Raw genomic sequence first — 13,191 nt, 5'->3', positions numbered from 1 at the left:
ATCGTTTCTGTTCAATTCAGTATGTTTTTGGTTTAGAATTTCCTGAGCTGATCTGCAGGATAGAGACCAGGACCAAGCAAGGCATTTTTTTGCTGGATCAAGACTGGATATTTAAAGTTTGACAGAATGACAGAGTCACTCTAGTAATTTCAGAGAAAAGCTTGTTGATTAGGGACATATCTGATTGGATGATAAATGATTTTTATCTACATGTTTTATTCATTATTCAGATTGAGTGGCTGCAGTTTGTCAGAGATCAGCTGTTCTTCTCTGGCCTCAGCTCTGAAGTCCAACCCGTCCCACCTGAGAGAACTGGATCTGAGAGACAACAACCTGCAGGATTCAGGAGTGAAGCTGCTGTGCGGTTCTCTGGCGAGTCCAGACTGTAGACTGGAGACTCTGAGGTCAGTCGAGGGATAGAGTCAGTCCGTGCTGCTTTCCGCAGTATTGTACTAAACACAGTTAGTATCAAAGCAAAGATCCAGTATTTCCTGTAAACCTCCACCCTTCGCAGTAGCTGCTTTCATCAGTGAACCTGCGAGAGGAGAATCCTGACAGGCTTCAGGATTGGATGGAAGACAGAGAGAGAGTGAGAGAACAGTGGCCCAATCAGATAGCGGTAATCAGGAATACCAACAATCTGTCTCATGAAGCCAGATGAATGTCAGTCAGCTAAGTTTGGGCCTAACTCCGACTTTTCAGTCTAACAGACACTGGCTCACTTTGTGGCGTGGTAGATCATCATGGTAACATGGGCTGATCAACACGATAATCTATGCCTCACGGCTAACCTGCTCTAATGCAGGATCAATTCAAGGCATCGCATCACCGTCATCCCACTGTCACCATTCAGACAGGATCCCAATGCGGACAAAGTACTGCATTCACATTAAGTTTAGAAGTAATGAAGAGAAAATTTGGTCTGAAGAGGAAGTTCTTACAGCACAGAACCATTTCATCAGATAAACTTTTTTTTAACAGATAGCTAAGTAACCATTATGTGAGTGAATGGAAAAAATGACATGATGAGGCACAGACTGCAGCTAAATATTTACTCAATTCATAAATACTGTGAATTTAGTAAAAATGTGGTAGGATTCCCAACAGTCATTATCACCTGTGAAAGCGTGGAGCTCAGATTGTACAGACTGCTGATACACAAGAGTGAGAGGATGATGTTAAGGTTAATTTTGACTTTAGATAACAGAGGGTTTAGCTTCCGGTTGTGACCTAAAACTGTTAACACAACTTTCGGAGCCCCATATGATGAGTGAGACCTTAGTCCGCGTTAATTCAGAAGAGGATTGAATCTTGGTTCCGGTGCAGTCACAGAGACGAAGACAAAAGCAAAAACGAGAGCATTTGAAGTAAAGAGACAAACAACCATGGAGGAATCCTACATCAACAAAATGTTGAGAGAAATCACAAAGAATTTCGAGGGGATTTAAGAGACTTTAGGAATGAAAGAAAACATGAGCTGGCTGATCTAAAGAAGGAGAAGGGACAACAGAAACATAAACAACAGCGAATGGCCGAAAGACAGAGGCCGACACAAAGGAAGGAGAAACCATTTTACTGGATGTATTAAAACACTGACACAAGATCTGCAATAATTCTGAAAAAATAAAGTATAGGAAAACGAGAGAGATAATAGAGGGTTTGATGACTCCTTGTATAGCGGCGGATAAAATAAAAAAAGGACGTGCAGCAGCTGGAATATCAGGACAAGAATGATCAAATCCTGAACTTCCAAAAAGTCTTGCTGTAGAAGTGATGCCTTTAGTTTTCTGGAGATCTGATTGGTTGAGAGGCAGGTTGTTTATACATTTTGATTTGACCTTTAAACCCAACCTGATTCTGGGCTGGTTACCATGATGATACTGTGGTACCCTGCTTAAAAGTGAGACTGTAAAGCTCGGGTTGATCCCAAAGTCCACTGACTAACCTACTAATTAGGTTTATTAATACAGGATCGGTTAAAATTCAGCTGGGTGAGACTGACCTGGTATTATCGCTGTTAGGCCTTAATAGAGCTAACTCAAACCAAATATGATTATTTTCCACTCACTTTGTAACACTTGTGGTTCTGCTTGTCCCTACAGGGTCGACACCAGGCAGATTAAAGCTTCCACAGACAAAACATGTGAGTACTGAAACAGTGTCTCCCATTCATCAACCTGTCATCAGTAAAATCTGACTGGAAAATGTGAAGTGTCTGGAGACGGGGACAGAAGGGCAGACTGAGCAAAAGAAAAAAACAACCGAGGCAGCTGTCGTAACAATATAAGCATGAGGTAAAATCTAATTATTCACGAAGAAAGCGATTTGTGAACAATGACTTGATCATAATGGAGATCTGCAGTCTGTCCCTCATCATGTGCTTCCTTAAGTTCAGATCGCAGCTCCGTTTGTTTTTGTCTCACATTGTCTGTAAAATCCTGGTGAATGAAAATCCTGCTGCCCTTAAGTTTATACTCTCTGTCGAATTCACTTCTTTATCCCTCGATCTGAGCAACTTCATCACAATTGACCGTGACCTGTTGTCCTGCTCTTCATAAATTTTCCCCTGCGAATGCGCATTTTCAGTTTCCACTGATATGGGATAAAATTTTGTAATTTGTCAACAAGCAGTGGCTTGACTTTAGCTTCTGTGACTTGCCATGATTCACTGGTTTCTTCAAGGACTCCATGATTGATGATGTTATTCCTCTTTGGTTGACTCTGCATACGCTCTGATCTTCCAGAGGGTCTGTCAAAAGAAGATCGTACAGGTGCAGACTCACTCGAAATGCACTTCAGACCAGCGGCATGGTCAGATATGTTCTTTGTTGAGGTCTCAAAAAGCTTTAAATTTGCTTTCAGACCCTGTGGTTTGCTAATGTAAAGATATTCATGCTGATCATTTTGCTCACTACGATTGAGTAAATTTAACAATCAGTGTTCATAATGAATGTCTGTCTAAAATAAACGTATGAAATTTGCCAGAGACCGGTTGGGTCTTTATGGAAGCGGGGGGGCATACCTGGAGGATCAGTGACTTCATTCAGAAAAAAACACTCAGCCCAATTTGTAAGAAAGTCGCATACAAGAATGAAGTTGATATTTTTTCATGTTTTCTATAAAACAGTTTTTAAACAAAAAACAGTACATGAATTTTAATCAAACGATCTTCATGCTCTCTAAATATTCTCAGTGAGTGTGCAGCGTGCTGCCGAAAGAGATTTGTGCTCAGAGAATCCATCATCGTCAAACAAAGGTAACAGAAAATGTTGACAGATCACTTCGATGAAGATGATTGTGCTTTTTTAATATTTGCCTGTGTTTTCAAGGGGAATGTGTGTGTTGTTATCAGAGAAAAACAGACTTTAGGCCAAAGTATCGCTGCAGATCTGTGATCCAAAAGTATTAAATAAGCCCGACTGCGTTGTTGTGCCAATGCAGCTGATGCCAGAACAAGACCCTGATACCTAAACAAATGAACTGCTGACATGGAGGAAAGCTCATAATCATTCTCTCCAGGTTTGACTTTCTACAGTACAGCTCTGCTGTGTACCAGAGCGTATATTTAAAAAAAACATGGCTGCAGTCTGCGATTTTCACGTAACAAAGGCAGCTACAAGCAGCTAGCATGTCCGCACTATAGAGTAAGTTGACTCAGTAGCAGATATTTGGACACGTCCGCTCAGGTTGTTACGCAGCCAATAGAAAACCAGGTGCATCTGAGAGGAAAGGGGTGACAGGTGGCTTTGAGCTGCTGCTTTTGGACCCTGCTCATTGTCTGACTTCATCCCAGTCGTAGATCTGATGAAGAGAGTAACAGCAAAATGCTGGTTTCTGATATCCGCTGTGTGTCTTCTCCTCCCATTAGGTGGCTCTGATGTTGAACTGGACCCGAACACAGCAGACACAAAGCTGGGTGTGTCTGAGGACGACACAGAGCTGATGGAGGTGAGAGAAAAACCCTTGTATCCCGATATTCCAGACAGATTTAAGGGCTCAAAACGCCGCAGGCAATGGAAAACAAATATTCAAGGAATTCAACAAATGTCCCCTCTAGCTGGGTACTTCTTCAACACTTTGTACGGGTGGAGAAAGAGAAATGCGTCAAGTGCCTCTGTGGATCACAAAACTGAAACATCTATTGTGTAGATTTTTGCATTGTGTGTGAGAGGAGAATTTTCTGAAAAATTTGGCAATTAAAAAAAAACTCCATGTAATTTCTTTAAGACAGGCAGACACTGTACAGATTCAGCCCAGGTTTTGCCCTTAATTTGTCGTCGCGAGTAATTCTAGAATCTGGACAAATGTCGGTGAGATCGGTTGTTGTTTGATGTCCAGTTTGAGGTCACGATGCCTTATCAATCACCTGAACGATCAGCGATATGGCTTTCGGACGAACGGGTGGATTTCTAGCTGGTCAGCCAATTTTGGTCATGCGTCTTTAGTTTGACCAGTTCGAACGTCTGACAACACGGCTGCTGTCAAAATATCTGTTATAAACTGTAGTGAGCTTGTTTTTAATATGACTGCAGTGGTATTTCTTCCAAAGTTATGGTATTTTTCGGTATGCAAATCCCTCTTTGTGCTTTGGAAAGTATCCACTTGATTTGTGGATGTCTTCATACTGCCGAGCCAGTTTGTGACACGTTTGTGACCTCAACAAACACATTTCTAGCTATTGCTATTCACCTTTACGCTATGTGGCACCAAATACCTTGCCATAGCCATTTCTATGACTTTTATACTTTCATAAATTATTAAACTTCGTCTTTTGTACCTTCTCAGACGCGGAAGTTCACGTCTGTTGCATTTTTTCTGCTGTCATGTTATAACCCCTCCGCAGACTGCAGAACCTGCTGTGCTTCAAACCACTCAGATGTAATTTGTAAATAATTCCCATGGCACCTTATACTTGTGTCACACCATCAGTCCACTCAGACCTCATTTTCTCTCTGATCTGTACATTGTGTTTCATTTAAGTATGGACTGCGTTAGAATATTTGTTTGCTTCACTGAACACAAGTTGGTTATTTCTAGTAAAACAACTGACGTCTTTCCTTTCTGAATCCCAGCCACCATCAAGCTTCACGCCTGTACTGCAAATTGAATCTGCACAAGTCTCATACAGGTAATCATAATAAAATAGCTTAACACTGTTTTCGGCAAAGTACCTCCTTCTTCCCCCACAGCTTTCCTCTTTTGAGCCACAGCAACCTCCTGATTTGCTCTCTGCTGTTTTGGTGGTCTCATGTTCGGCTCCCGTCCCCCTCTCTCCTTTCAGTGCCCAATGTGTTACTGTTAAGACCCCAACGTTTCCCTCACCTGCGTGTTTTCCTTGCGCCGTAGTCCGTCCCACTGAAGACGGGAGGAGAGATGTAGAAAAAGACCCGAGGAGAGAGGAATAGAGGAAAACACTTTTTTACAGAAATGAGTCCTTTACTCTGAACCGTCATCTGAAGCGCCGTCAGTCTCTGATGACGACAGCACAGCTGGATCCCAGATGGGATCCGCTGTCAGTCAGCTTTAACAGCTCTGTCGCGTCTTTTGATGGTTTGGACTTTGTATTTGCACATTGATCATAGTTTGATTATAGTAATAAAGACACTGACCAGCCTTTCAAAGGCATCATCCAAACAATCTTCCCAAGGGGCCTGTCAGGTCCAGTAACATAATTTGTCCGCTGAATTCAGACCAGAGAACGAGGTTGGATCTCAGGATGACGAAAGTAATGTACTGGAGGAACTTTACCTGCCTCTCCAGGTATGCCAGCAGCTGCCAGTCCCGTGCAGAGGCCAGAACCCCTGCAGATCATTTCTCAATGGGAGCTCTGATAAAGATGAAGTGGTGCTTGGAAGGTTGGGCCTTTCTTGCTCTCATCATCATCATCACTTACTGCGCGGTGCGCTTTGATATGTGTGTTCTAGTTTTGACTCAGACTTGATTTCAAAACTAGGTAGGAACTCCAGTTGTTTTTAGGCCAAGTTAAAACATTTTCATCTCAGGGTTTAACTGGTTCGTGGTGGTCATTCAGCCTTCTGTGTCCTACAGGTTCAGGTGTCCTGGTCCAGGTGGGTTTCAGTGTACTTCGACTGGACTGGTGTTTGTTATGGCCCAGGAGGCGGAGCTGCTCTACAGGACTGTCCAGTGGGATGAGAGCCTCCTCCAGTCAGCTGGCAAGTTGGCTGCAGGGCCGCTGTTCAATATCCAGTGTCCTGAGGATGCTGTCTGTCAACTCCACCTCCCACACTGTGAAACAAGGGATGGTAGGCAAATGAATGTGCTTTGTTTGAGAAATGATGAAACTCTATGGTTCTGTCAGTGTCCCCTGTAGGCTGCGGAGTTCGTCACAGCCACGGCCTCAGCAAACATCTGTCCCAACAGCCACACTGTGACGTACGTCCGGTTCCTGTCGCGGTGCCCATTAAGACCTCAAGCATGATAAGGTTTATCGGAGCTCACTGGGGCACACTTGGTTACTGTGGGCACCCATTGGCCTGGCAACGAATACATGGCTCCGTGGAGCTCAGATGTTTTGACAGTTTTATTTCTATACAGTAAATTAAGTTATCAGCTATACAGTATTACTGTTACAGTAAGGAACATCAGTGTGGAACTGTGAGGAGCTATATAATTAACAAAGCGATGAAATGAAATTGCCTAGGAGCATGTGGGTCTACTGTGCTGAAAGTTTTCTGTCTGATAAAATTGTGAGGGAACAAACCCATTTTTCCAATATATTGATAAAAGGATTTGATATTTATCATTCTTATTGTTTTCACTAAGAAGAATACACATTTGATATTGACTAATAACCATTTGTGGATGTTCTGCCATAGCTGGGTAATGTTGGAACATGAGGGCCATAGCCTGGACACATTTTTTAACGGAGATCCAGCAGCGGCCGTGGGGCTTGAGGAGAGAAAGTCTTTCCAATTTCCTGCCGTCCAGGGCAGCTTCTGAACTGTTGGAAATGCATATGCACGTTAAATGCAAATTTAATTCCCTGCTGTCTGTGTCATCATCCTTTGTCTCTGCATCACTTTCTCCTTATCTTAGTCTAAAATGTAACAGTGCAGGTCTTCGGACAGAGAAGGGGATTACGAGTAATAGCCAAATACAGGCTGGATATATCACAGTAAATTGTAATAAATGTGCTAAGTTCATTATGTATTAAATTCGATTAAGAATATTAAGCTGATTTTACTAATAATCTCACACTAATGACAGTATAAATAGGGCTGCAGTATTAGTGAAAGTAAAGAGGGAACATATGGTGTTTTGGGGTTTAAAACCAATATAATTTAAAATCATATGGTCCCTATTATTTTTAGGCCTATAGCTGACAGTCTACAGTGCCGCAGATATCAGTCGATTTTGTTTCCCTGAACTTTTTACTTTTTTTGCTGAGGTATTTCATGGGTTAACCGTGACTACGAATGACTGCAAGCCGAAATGACCCCTGAGGACAATATTGTTATCTTACATATGTATGTAGTTTCTACTATGCGGGCCTACGAGAAACACTGTGTTTATTACATTAATACCTGTTGGTACTCACTCATACCGACGTTTTCTCTTCTAACCTTCCTGTGCACTCGCAGCATCCCGGCAGGTATGCATTACTGGGAGATCGGGAGAGATTTGGACTTGCTTTTATTTGCGTTTTACAGCTGTCCCATAATATATATATATAAATATAAGAAATATAAGACTGTTCTACAATATCTTGTATACAAATGGATTTTTTTTAGACCTGACCACTAGAGAAGAGGCACTGGAATCCTCTGCGACCATGAATAAACACTGCAGTTTCATAGCATTTTGGACAGAAGTTGTGTACGTTTGTACTGTGGCACACTGTATAGAGAGTAAATTCATTTAATGGTAGAAAGAAATTGCATTTTAATGCAATAGGGTGTACCTTACAAGTGCACAGCAAAGTAATTAGCATACTTAAATACGATCTCTTTAGCTGTTCACAGAATCAGTCCATTTCACAGCATTTGTCCAGGTTTAGAGTTGGGCTGGTAAAAGGGCAAACAGAAGAGTCTTTCCCCTTTTCCTTAGTGCACTTATTGCCAAGCTGCCCATCAAATTCTTCTAATTCTAGACACAAGTGCGAATTGTGTCCTCAGGATAGTGCATGAGGAAAGATCGGGAGGTCACTAAAGTCATCAGGATTTACCATCTGGGGATCCTGAATAAATTAAAAAACATCAGTAAAACCGATGTTGAACGCCTCTGTGTTTTTCGCAGCTCTGCTCTCTGAAGGCCTGCTGTCTGTCGTCCACATCACCGATGACGGAATGAGCATCCTCGACCCGCTGGATATCACAGACACCCATGTGATCGTCAAAGTCCCTCATCTGTCTGCATTCGGCCTCGTCTGGGCTTTGGAGATTTTGGGGAGGATTTGGAACAACATGAAACCAATTAGCGGCCAAATTTTGCTGTTCCTCCGGCCACTGAACCCAAAAACACAGAGGCAAAACCTCAACGTGTTTCTCCTGCCACGCAACATCCCTCTGGAAGAGGTAAGGATTCATAAAAATGGCTACAGCTTCACTTTCAGTCCAAACTCATCAATATCCATCAGACATTGTGATACATATCGAGGACCAGTTACTTACCTGACAAAATGCTATTTTTAAAAGTTTTTTAAATTTTTTTTTATCATTTTATTAGTGAAGCTAGACAAAACCTAAGTTATACGACAAAGATAGACAAGAATTGGATTAAGATCACATGACAAGGACTGTCAGAAAGGCAATGCATTGGTGGGAGGGTGTGGGCTAGAAAGGATGTGGTGGTGGTGGTGGTGTTGAGGGGGGGGGGGGGTGTTTATCTTTTTCCTTGTCCTTACCATCCCTCTAGTCTAACCCAGTATGTCCCTCGGCGTTACCAGAAGCCTGGCCCCGGCGCAGAGGGAGGCAGCAGTACATGCAAAAGATCTGCGATGACGTAGTCCTGGCCCTGCTGCTTTATCAGTCAGGCTCTACCGAGGACGAACCCTCTAATTAAAATGTTCTCGTGTCTCTTAAGGTGAGCGCCAAACAGCGGAATTCTGAGTACATCCAGGCGCCTTCCAAATGCAAACTCATCATAGATCAAAGTTACACAGTTCAGTGTCCGAAAGCCTACAAAATACAGCCTGAGGTGAGTATTTCAAATAAAAGGCTTTTGAACATGCTGACCCGTTTCATAAAACTGCTGTTGGTTACCTTAAGTTTACTTTGGATGCTATCGAGATACTGACACTGATGCTACCGGTTCTCAGAGAGAAGATTTTGACCTGGATTTCGGACCAAATTACCACCCAACGTTTGAGATCCGCCTGCCCATAAACACAGAAGAAGCGACTATAACTGTCCGAGACCAAACAAATACAGATGTCTGGGAGCGGGAAGTTGACCTGACTGGTAAAGTCTTCGTCCACCTGCGGCATCGCTCCGCCTGATAGTAGGATAGAAAGGAGCACAAGAAAATGGAGTAATAGTTGTCGATCGATCCCGGGTGCTTCTATTATTGTTCTGCCTCAGATCATCGTCTGTCTGCTTTTATTCTGCAGTCCACTTTGTAACCAGTTTTAACGGATCTTATTGGCCATGGAGCTTCGGGGCCAGTGTTTGAAAAATGAGTTAAAAAAAAAGGATTTTAAACTTTGATCTGTGAGTCAACAAAATTCCAAATAGTAAAAAGTAGGACTGTGGAGCTCTGTGTGAAGAAGCTGTAAGTAACTTTGATCACAGTCAGTGTTGGAAAAGAAGGACCCACACCTTGACCCTGTTTAGTGTTGGCAGTTCCGTGTATCGGGGAGGGACTGGTATCTGTGTATCCTCTCTGCATAAGGAAAAACGCGTTAGTGCAGGTACAAATGCAGCGGAACGTATCTGGATCGAAATGCGATCAGTTCGGCCAGAACAAACCTGCCCCCCCCCCTGTTGACAGTACCGCTTCACTCTGTGAATCTGGAGTGCTTGTTGATAAGTCCACCGGGGGCCGTGATGTCCCAGCCAATATGTGAATACGTACATTTGTCCCCCTCGGATTATAATTGACCAGACGTACCACCAGATCTCTCTGAAAGCTGAGAGAACATACTCAGTGTTAAACCGACTCCAGGACTCACTGGATGGTCACTGAACTCCTCCCGCTTCCTGTCGGTCTTTGTGTCAACCAGCGACAGTGACCACGACAGCTCAGGAGTGTGTGAGACAGCTTTCGGTCATTCTGTAACCTCAGCAGGCCGTGAACCCCTCACTCGTCTACACGAGTTCATCACTGACGTGTCTACACAAGTACAACACAGTCTGTTTAAACCGCAGGTGGAAACTGTGGAACCTGTGAGTGCACCGGGGAGCGCTTTGTCTCTGACACGTGGTCCGTATCGGTCGCTGTGTGTGTGTGTGTGTGTGTGTGTGTGTGTGTGTGTGTGTGTGTGTGTGTGTGTGTGTGTGTGTGTGTGTGTGTGTGTTCTGCGCTTTACTCAAGACATTACTGGTGGTTACTATTCATGTGGTTATTGAACACAAGTATTTTTCTTGTTCAACCTCCAGGTCCTGGTCCAGCAAGGACTTCTAGTGTCCAAGCAGACCGAAGTGTCCCAGTATGGACTACGAATATCACAGCTGGGACTCCGAGTGTCCCGGCAGGGACTCTGAATGTCCCAGCATTCACTCCGCGTGTCCCGGCAGGGACTCTGAATGTCCCAGCGTGGGCTCCGCATGTCCCAGCAGAAAAGAAGCTGATGTCTGTTCGGACGCAGTTTATCGACAGGGTGTCTGAACCCGTTCTGCGTAAGCTGCTGGATAGACTCCTGGAGCTCGGGGTGATAACTGATGGGGAAATGGAGTCTGCTGGAACGCGGAACAGGGCGGACAAAGCTCGAGCGGTGATCGACACGGTGCGAAGGAAAGGATCACAAGCCAGTTCAGCTCTGATCGCTGCTCTCTCTGAGGAGGACTCGTGCCTTTCGACAGAGCTGAGCTTGATGTGAAGCAGAAGCTGTGCGTATCCGGGTGTTTCTGTCTCACACCAACCCATTTTGAATTCTGAAGTTTTTACCCTTAAACTCTTTCTCTATTGATTAAGAACATTTGGTTAAAACCTTAAAACTCCTGAATCGGGGCTACCTGTACTGTGCACATGGTTCACATGATAAATTCAGTGTAATGTATATTTCCACAGTACTAATTGCATCATTACAACAACAGTCATTTGGAGGTGGACCCTGTGTTCTCCGTACTGGAATTGAAAGTCTACCCTGCTTTGTCTCGTTGAAGATTTGTATATTGATACAAATGCGGCTGTGCAATTACTGAATATTTTTGCTACTGCAGATGTTACGTCAATAAATCTTTTTCTTTTTAATCTCAAGTAGTCTGTGTTGTAACTCTGTTTTCTGTTCTCATTTATACTGAACTGAGCACAATGAGCCGGCGCTGAACAAACTCACATCACCAATTTTTATTTATTTATTCATTTATTTTTTTCCCAGCAGTTCAAACAGAGAGTGAAACCAAACGGCAGTTCATTCTGATTACAGCACCAGGCTAAGTAGTGTGTATAGTTTGTCGTTTAAGAGTCGGGATCGTACTCTCACACGCAAGTACTAGTCGCTATACATTCAGGTACCAGTTTAATAGGTACACCCAGTTAAAACTAACGCAGTCTAATGCAAGAGCGCTGCAATAAATCCTCCCTTCATGTAGGTTAATATGTGCGGTTTGTGTTGAAAGTGTTTTTAGAGAGTTGTTGATTTAAGGCGTGTTTTTTAATATTGCTTCTGCCCGCATTGATATAAATGGGGAAGACAAAACACCTCTCCTTATAATGTAATACAGTCCAACAGCATCACAAACTGCAGCCGTAAAAATGATCATACAGTTGAATCAACATGTCTCTAAAACATTTTCAACAAAAACTAAACACTCTAACCCTCATGAAGGAGGATCTATATTTGAGATTAAAAGTCCACTCTTGACCTTGGGGGGGAAAAAAAAAAAAAAAGCTCACCACAAGGTCCTTTCAGTAGCTCTAACCAGAGCTTTCAATGGCATCGCCCTGTCTTCATCAGTCGTCATGGAATTGTAAATGTTCAAAATTCAAAATTTTATTTTTTATGAGCCCTTTCTTTGTAACTTGTTTTTTTTTTTTTTAAAGTGCAATATAATTAAAGTTATTATTATTATTACTACTGCTTTAAGGACTTTTGATCATGGTCGCATAAAAGTTGAGATTGAAAGTTCATTTTTAACAGCAGGGAACGAGGCTGATGAAGATCATGTGATGCCATTGAAAGCTCCCATACTTAGTGGATTTTGTGGTCGTGTTTTTTTTTTTGTTTTGTTTTTGTTTTCTCAACTACATACATTTTACTATTTATCTAAAATCAGACAGGTCACTTTGGCACATTGTTGTAACTTAAAACTTGTATAATGGCCCAATATAGAATTTAGAGATGAAATGATTAGTCGTTTAATCCACTGACTGAAAATTAATCTTCAACTGTTTTTAAAAATTAACTGTTTCGGTCACTTTCGGGCACAAAAGCCAAACTAGACTCAGCCTCTCATACATGAGATATTCTCCTCTTCTTTGTCATTAATCACTGTAAACTGAATTTCTCCGGGTTTTGGACTCTTGGTCGGACAAGACATTTCAAGCAGCCATTTTGAGCTCTGTGGAATTATAATGGGAATTTTCACAAATTCCAAGACATTTTACAGACAAAGCAAGAAAATGATCGGGAGATGAATCAGTACTGAGAACTGGAATTAGTTGGAGCCCTAACAGACTTAAAGCTCACATTCACCAAATTGTAACTATTTCTTTACACTTTCGTTTAAGACTTCAGTATTATAAGAGTTACAGGGAGGAAAAAACTATTCCCCTATCTTTACCTTTCAGCACCTAAAATAGAGGGGAAAATGTTGTTCTGTTTATTAATTGCTAAATAAAATAGGGTACAGTTCCTTTTAAAAGTAGTTTAATGACATTTGTCCCATTATTCAGTGATGCCAAGTGCAATTTAAATGCTCTCATTAAAATAAAGATCTTCAGGACAGTGTGTCCTGCTTTTGGTCGGACTGAACGGCACAAACAACCACAAACACACCATTGACACAAAACAGACATTCACAAAACATCTCTCACACATATTTATTGTAAAAAATACATATAAAAACAATT

General features: G+C 42.3%; 1 protein-coding gene across 1 annotated transcript in view; it reads left to right on the top strand.

The window, feature by feature from the left end:
- LOC120798683 (NACHT, LRR and PYD domains-containing protein 12-like) overlaps positions 1-11,321 on the top strand; it is a 35,828-nt gene extending 24,507 nt beyond the window's left edge. Inside the window, exons 12-22 of the mRNA XM_040143186.1 lie at positions 231-404; positions 2,103-2,143; positions 3,194-3,256; positions 3,869-3,948; positions 5,073-5,128; positions 5,761-5,913; positions 6,049-6,263; positions 8,257-8,534; positions 9,043-9,156; positions 9,278-9,419; positions 10,557-11,321. Coding sequence (XP_039999120.1) covers positions 231-404; positions 2,103-2,143; positions 3,194-3,256; positions 3,869-3,948; positions 5,073-5,128; positions 5,761-5,913; positions 6,049-6,263; positions 8,257-8,534; positions 9,043-9,156; positions 9,278-9,419; positions 10,557-10,996 — 1,756 coding nt within the window. The 3' untranslated portion in view covers positions 10,997-11,321. The remainder of the gene's footprint in view (positions 1-230; positions 405-2,102; positions 2,144-3,193; positions 3,257-3,868; positions 3,949-5,072; positions 5,129-5,760; positions 5,914-6,048; positions 6,264-8,256; positions 8,535-9,042; positions 9,157-9,277; positions 9,420-10,556) is intronic.
- The last annotated feature ends 1,870 nt before the right edge of the window (positions 11,322-13,191 follow it).

The sequence above is a fragment of the Xiphias gladius genome, chromosome 14 (assembly GCF_016859285.1).
Source record: "Xiphias gladius isolate SHS-SW01 ecotype Sanya breed wild chromosome 14, ASM1685928v1, whole genome shotgun sequence".
In the NCBI taxonomy this organism is placed as follows: domain Eukaryota; kingdom Metazoa; phylum Chordata; class Actinopteri; order Istiophoriformes; family Xiphiidae; genus Xiphias; species Xiphias gladius.
The sequence above is the reverse complement of the archived record's forward strand: the minus strand, read 5'-3'. Positions and strand labels throughout refer to the sequence as shown.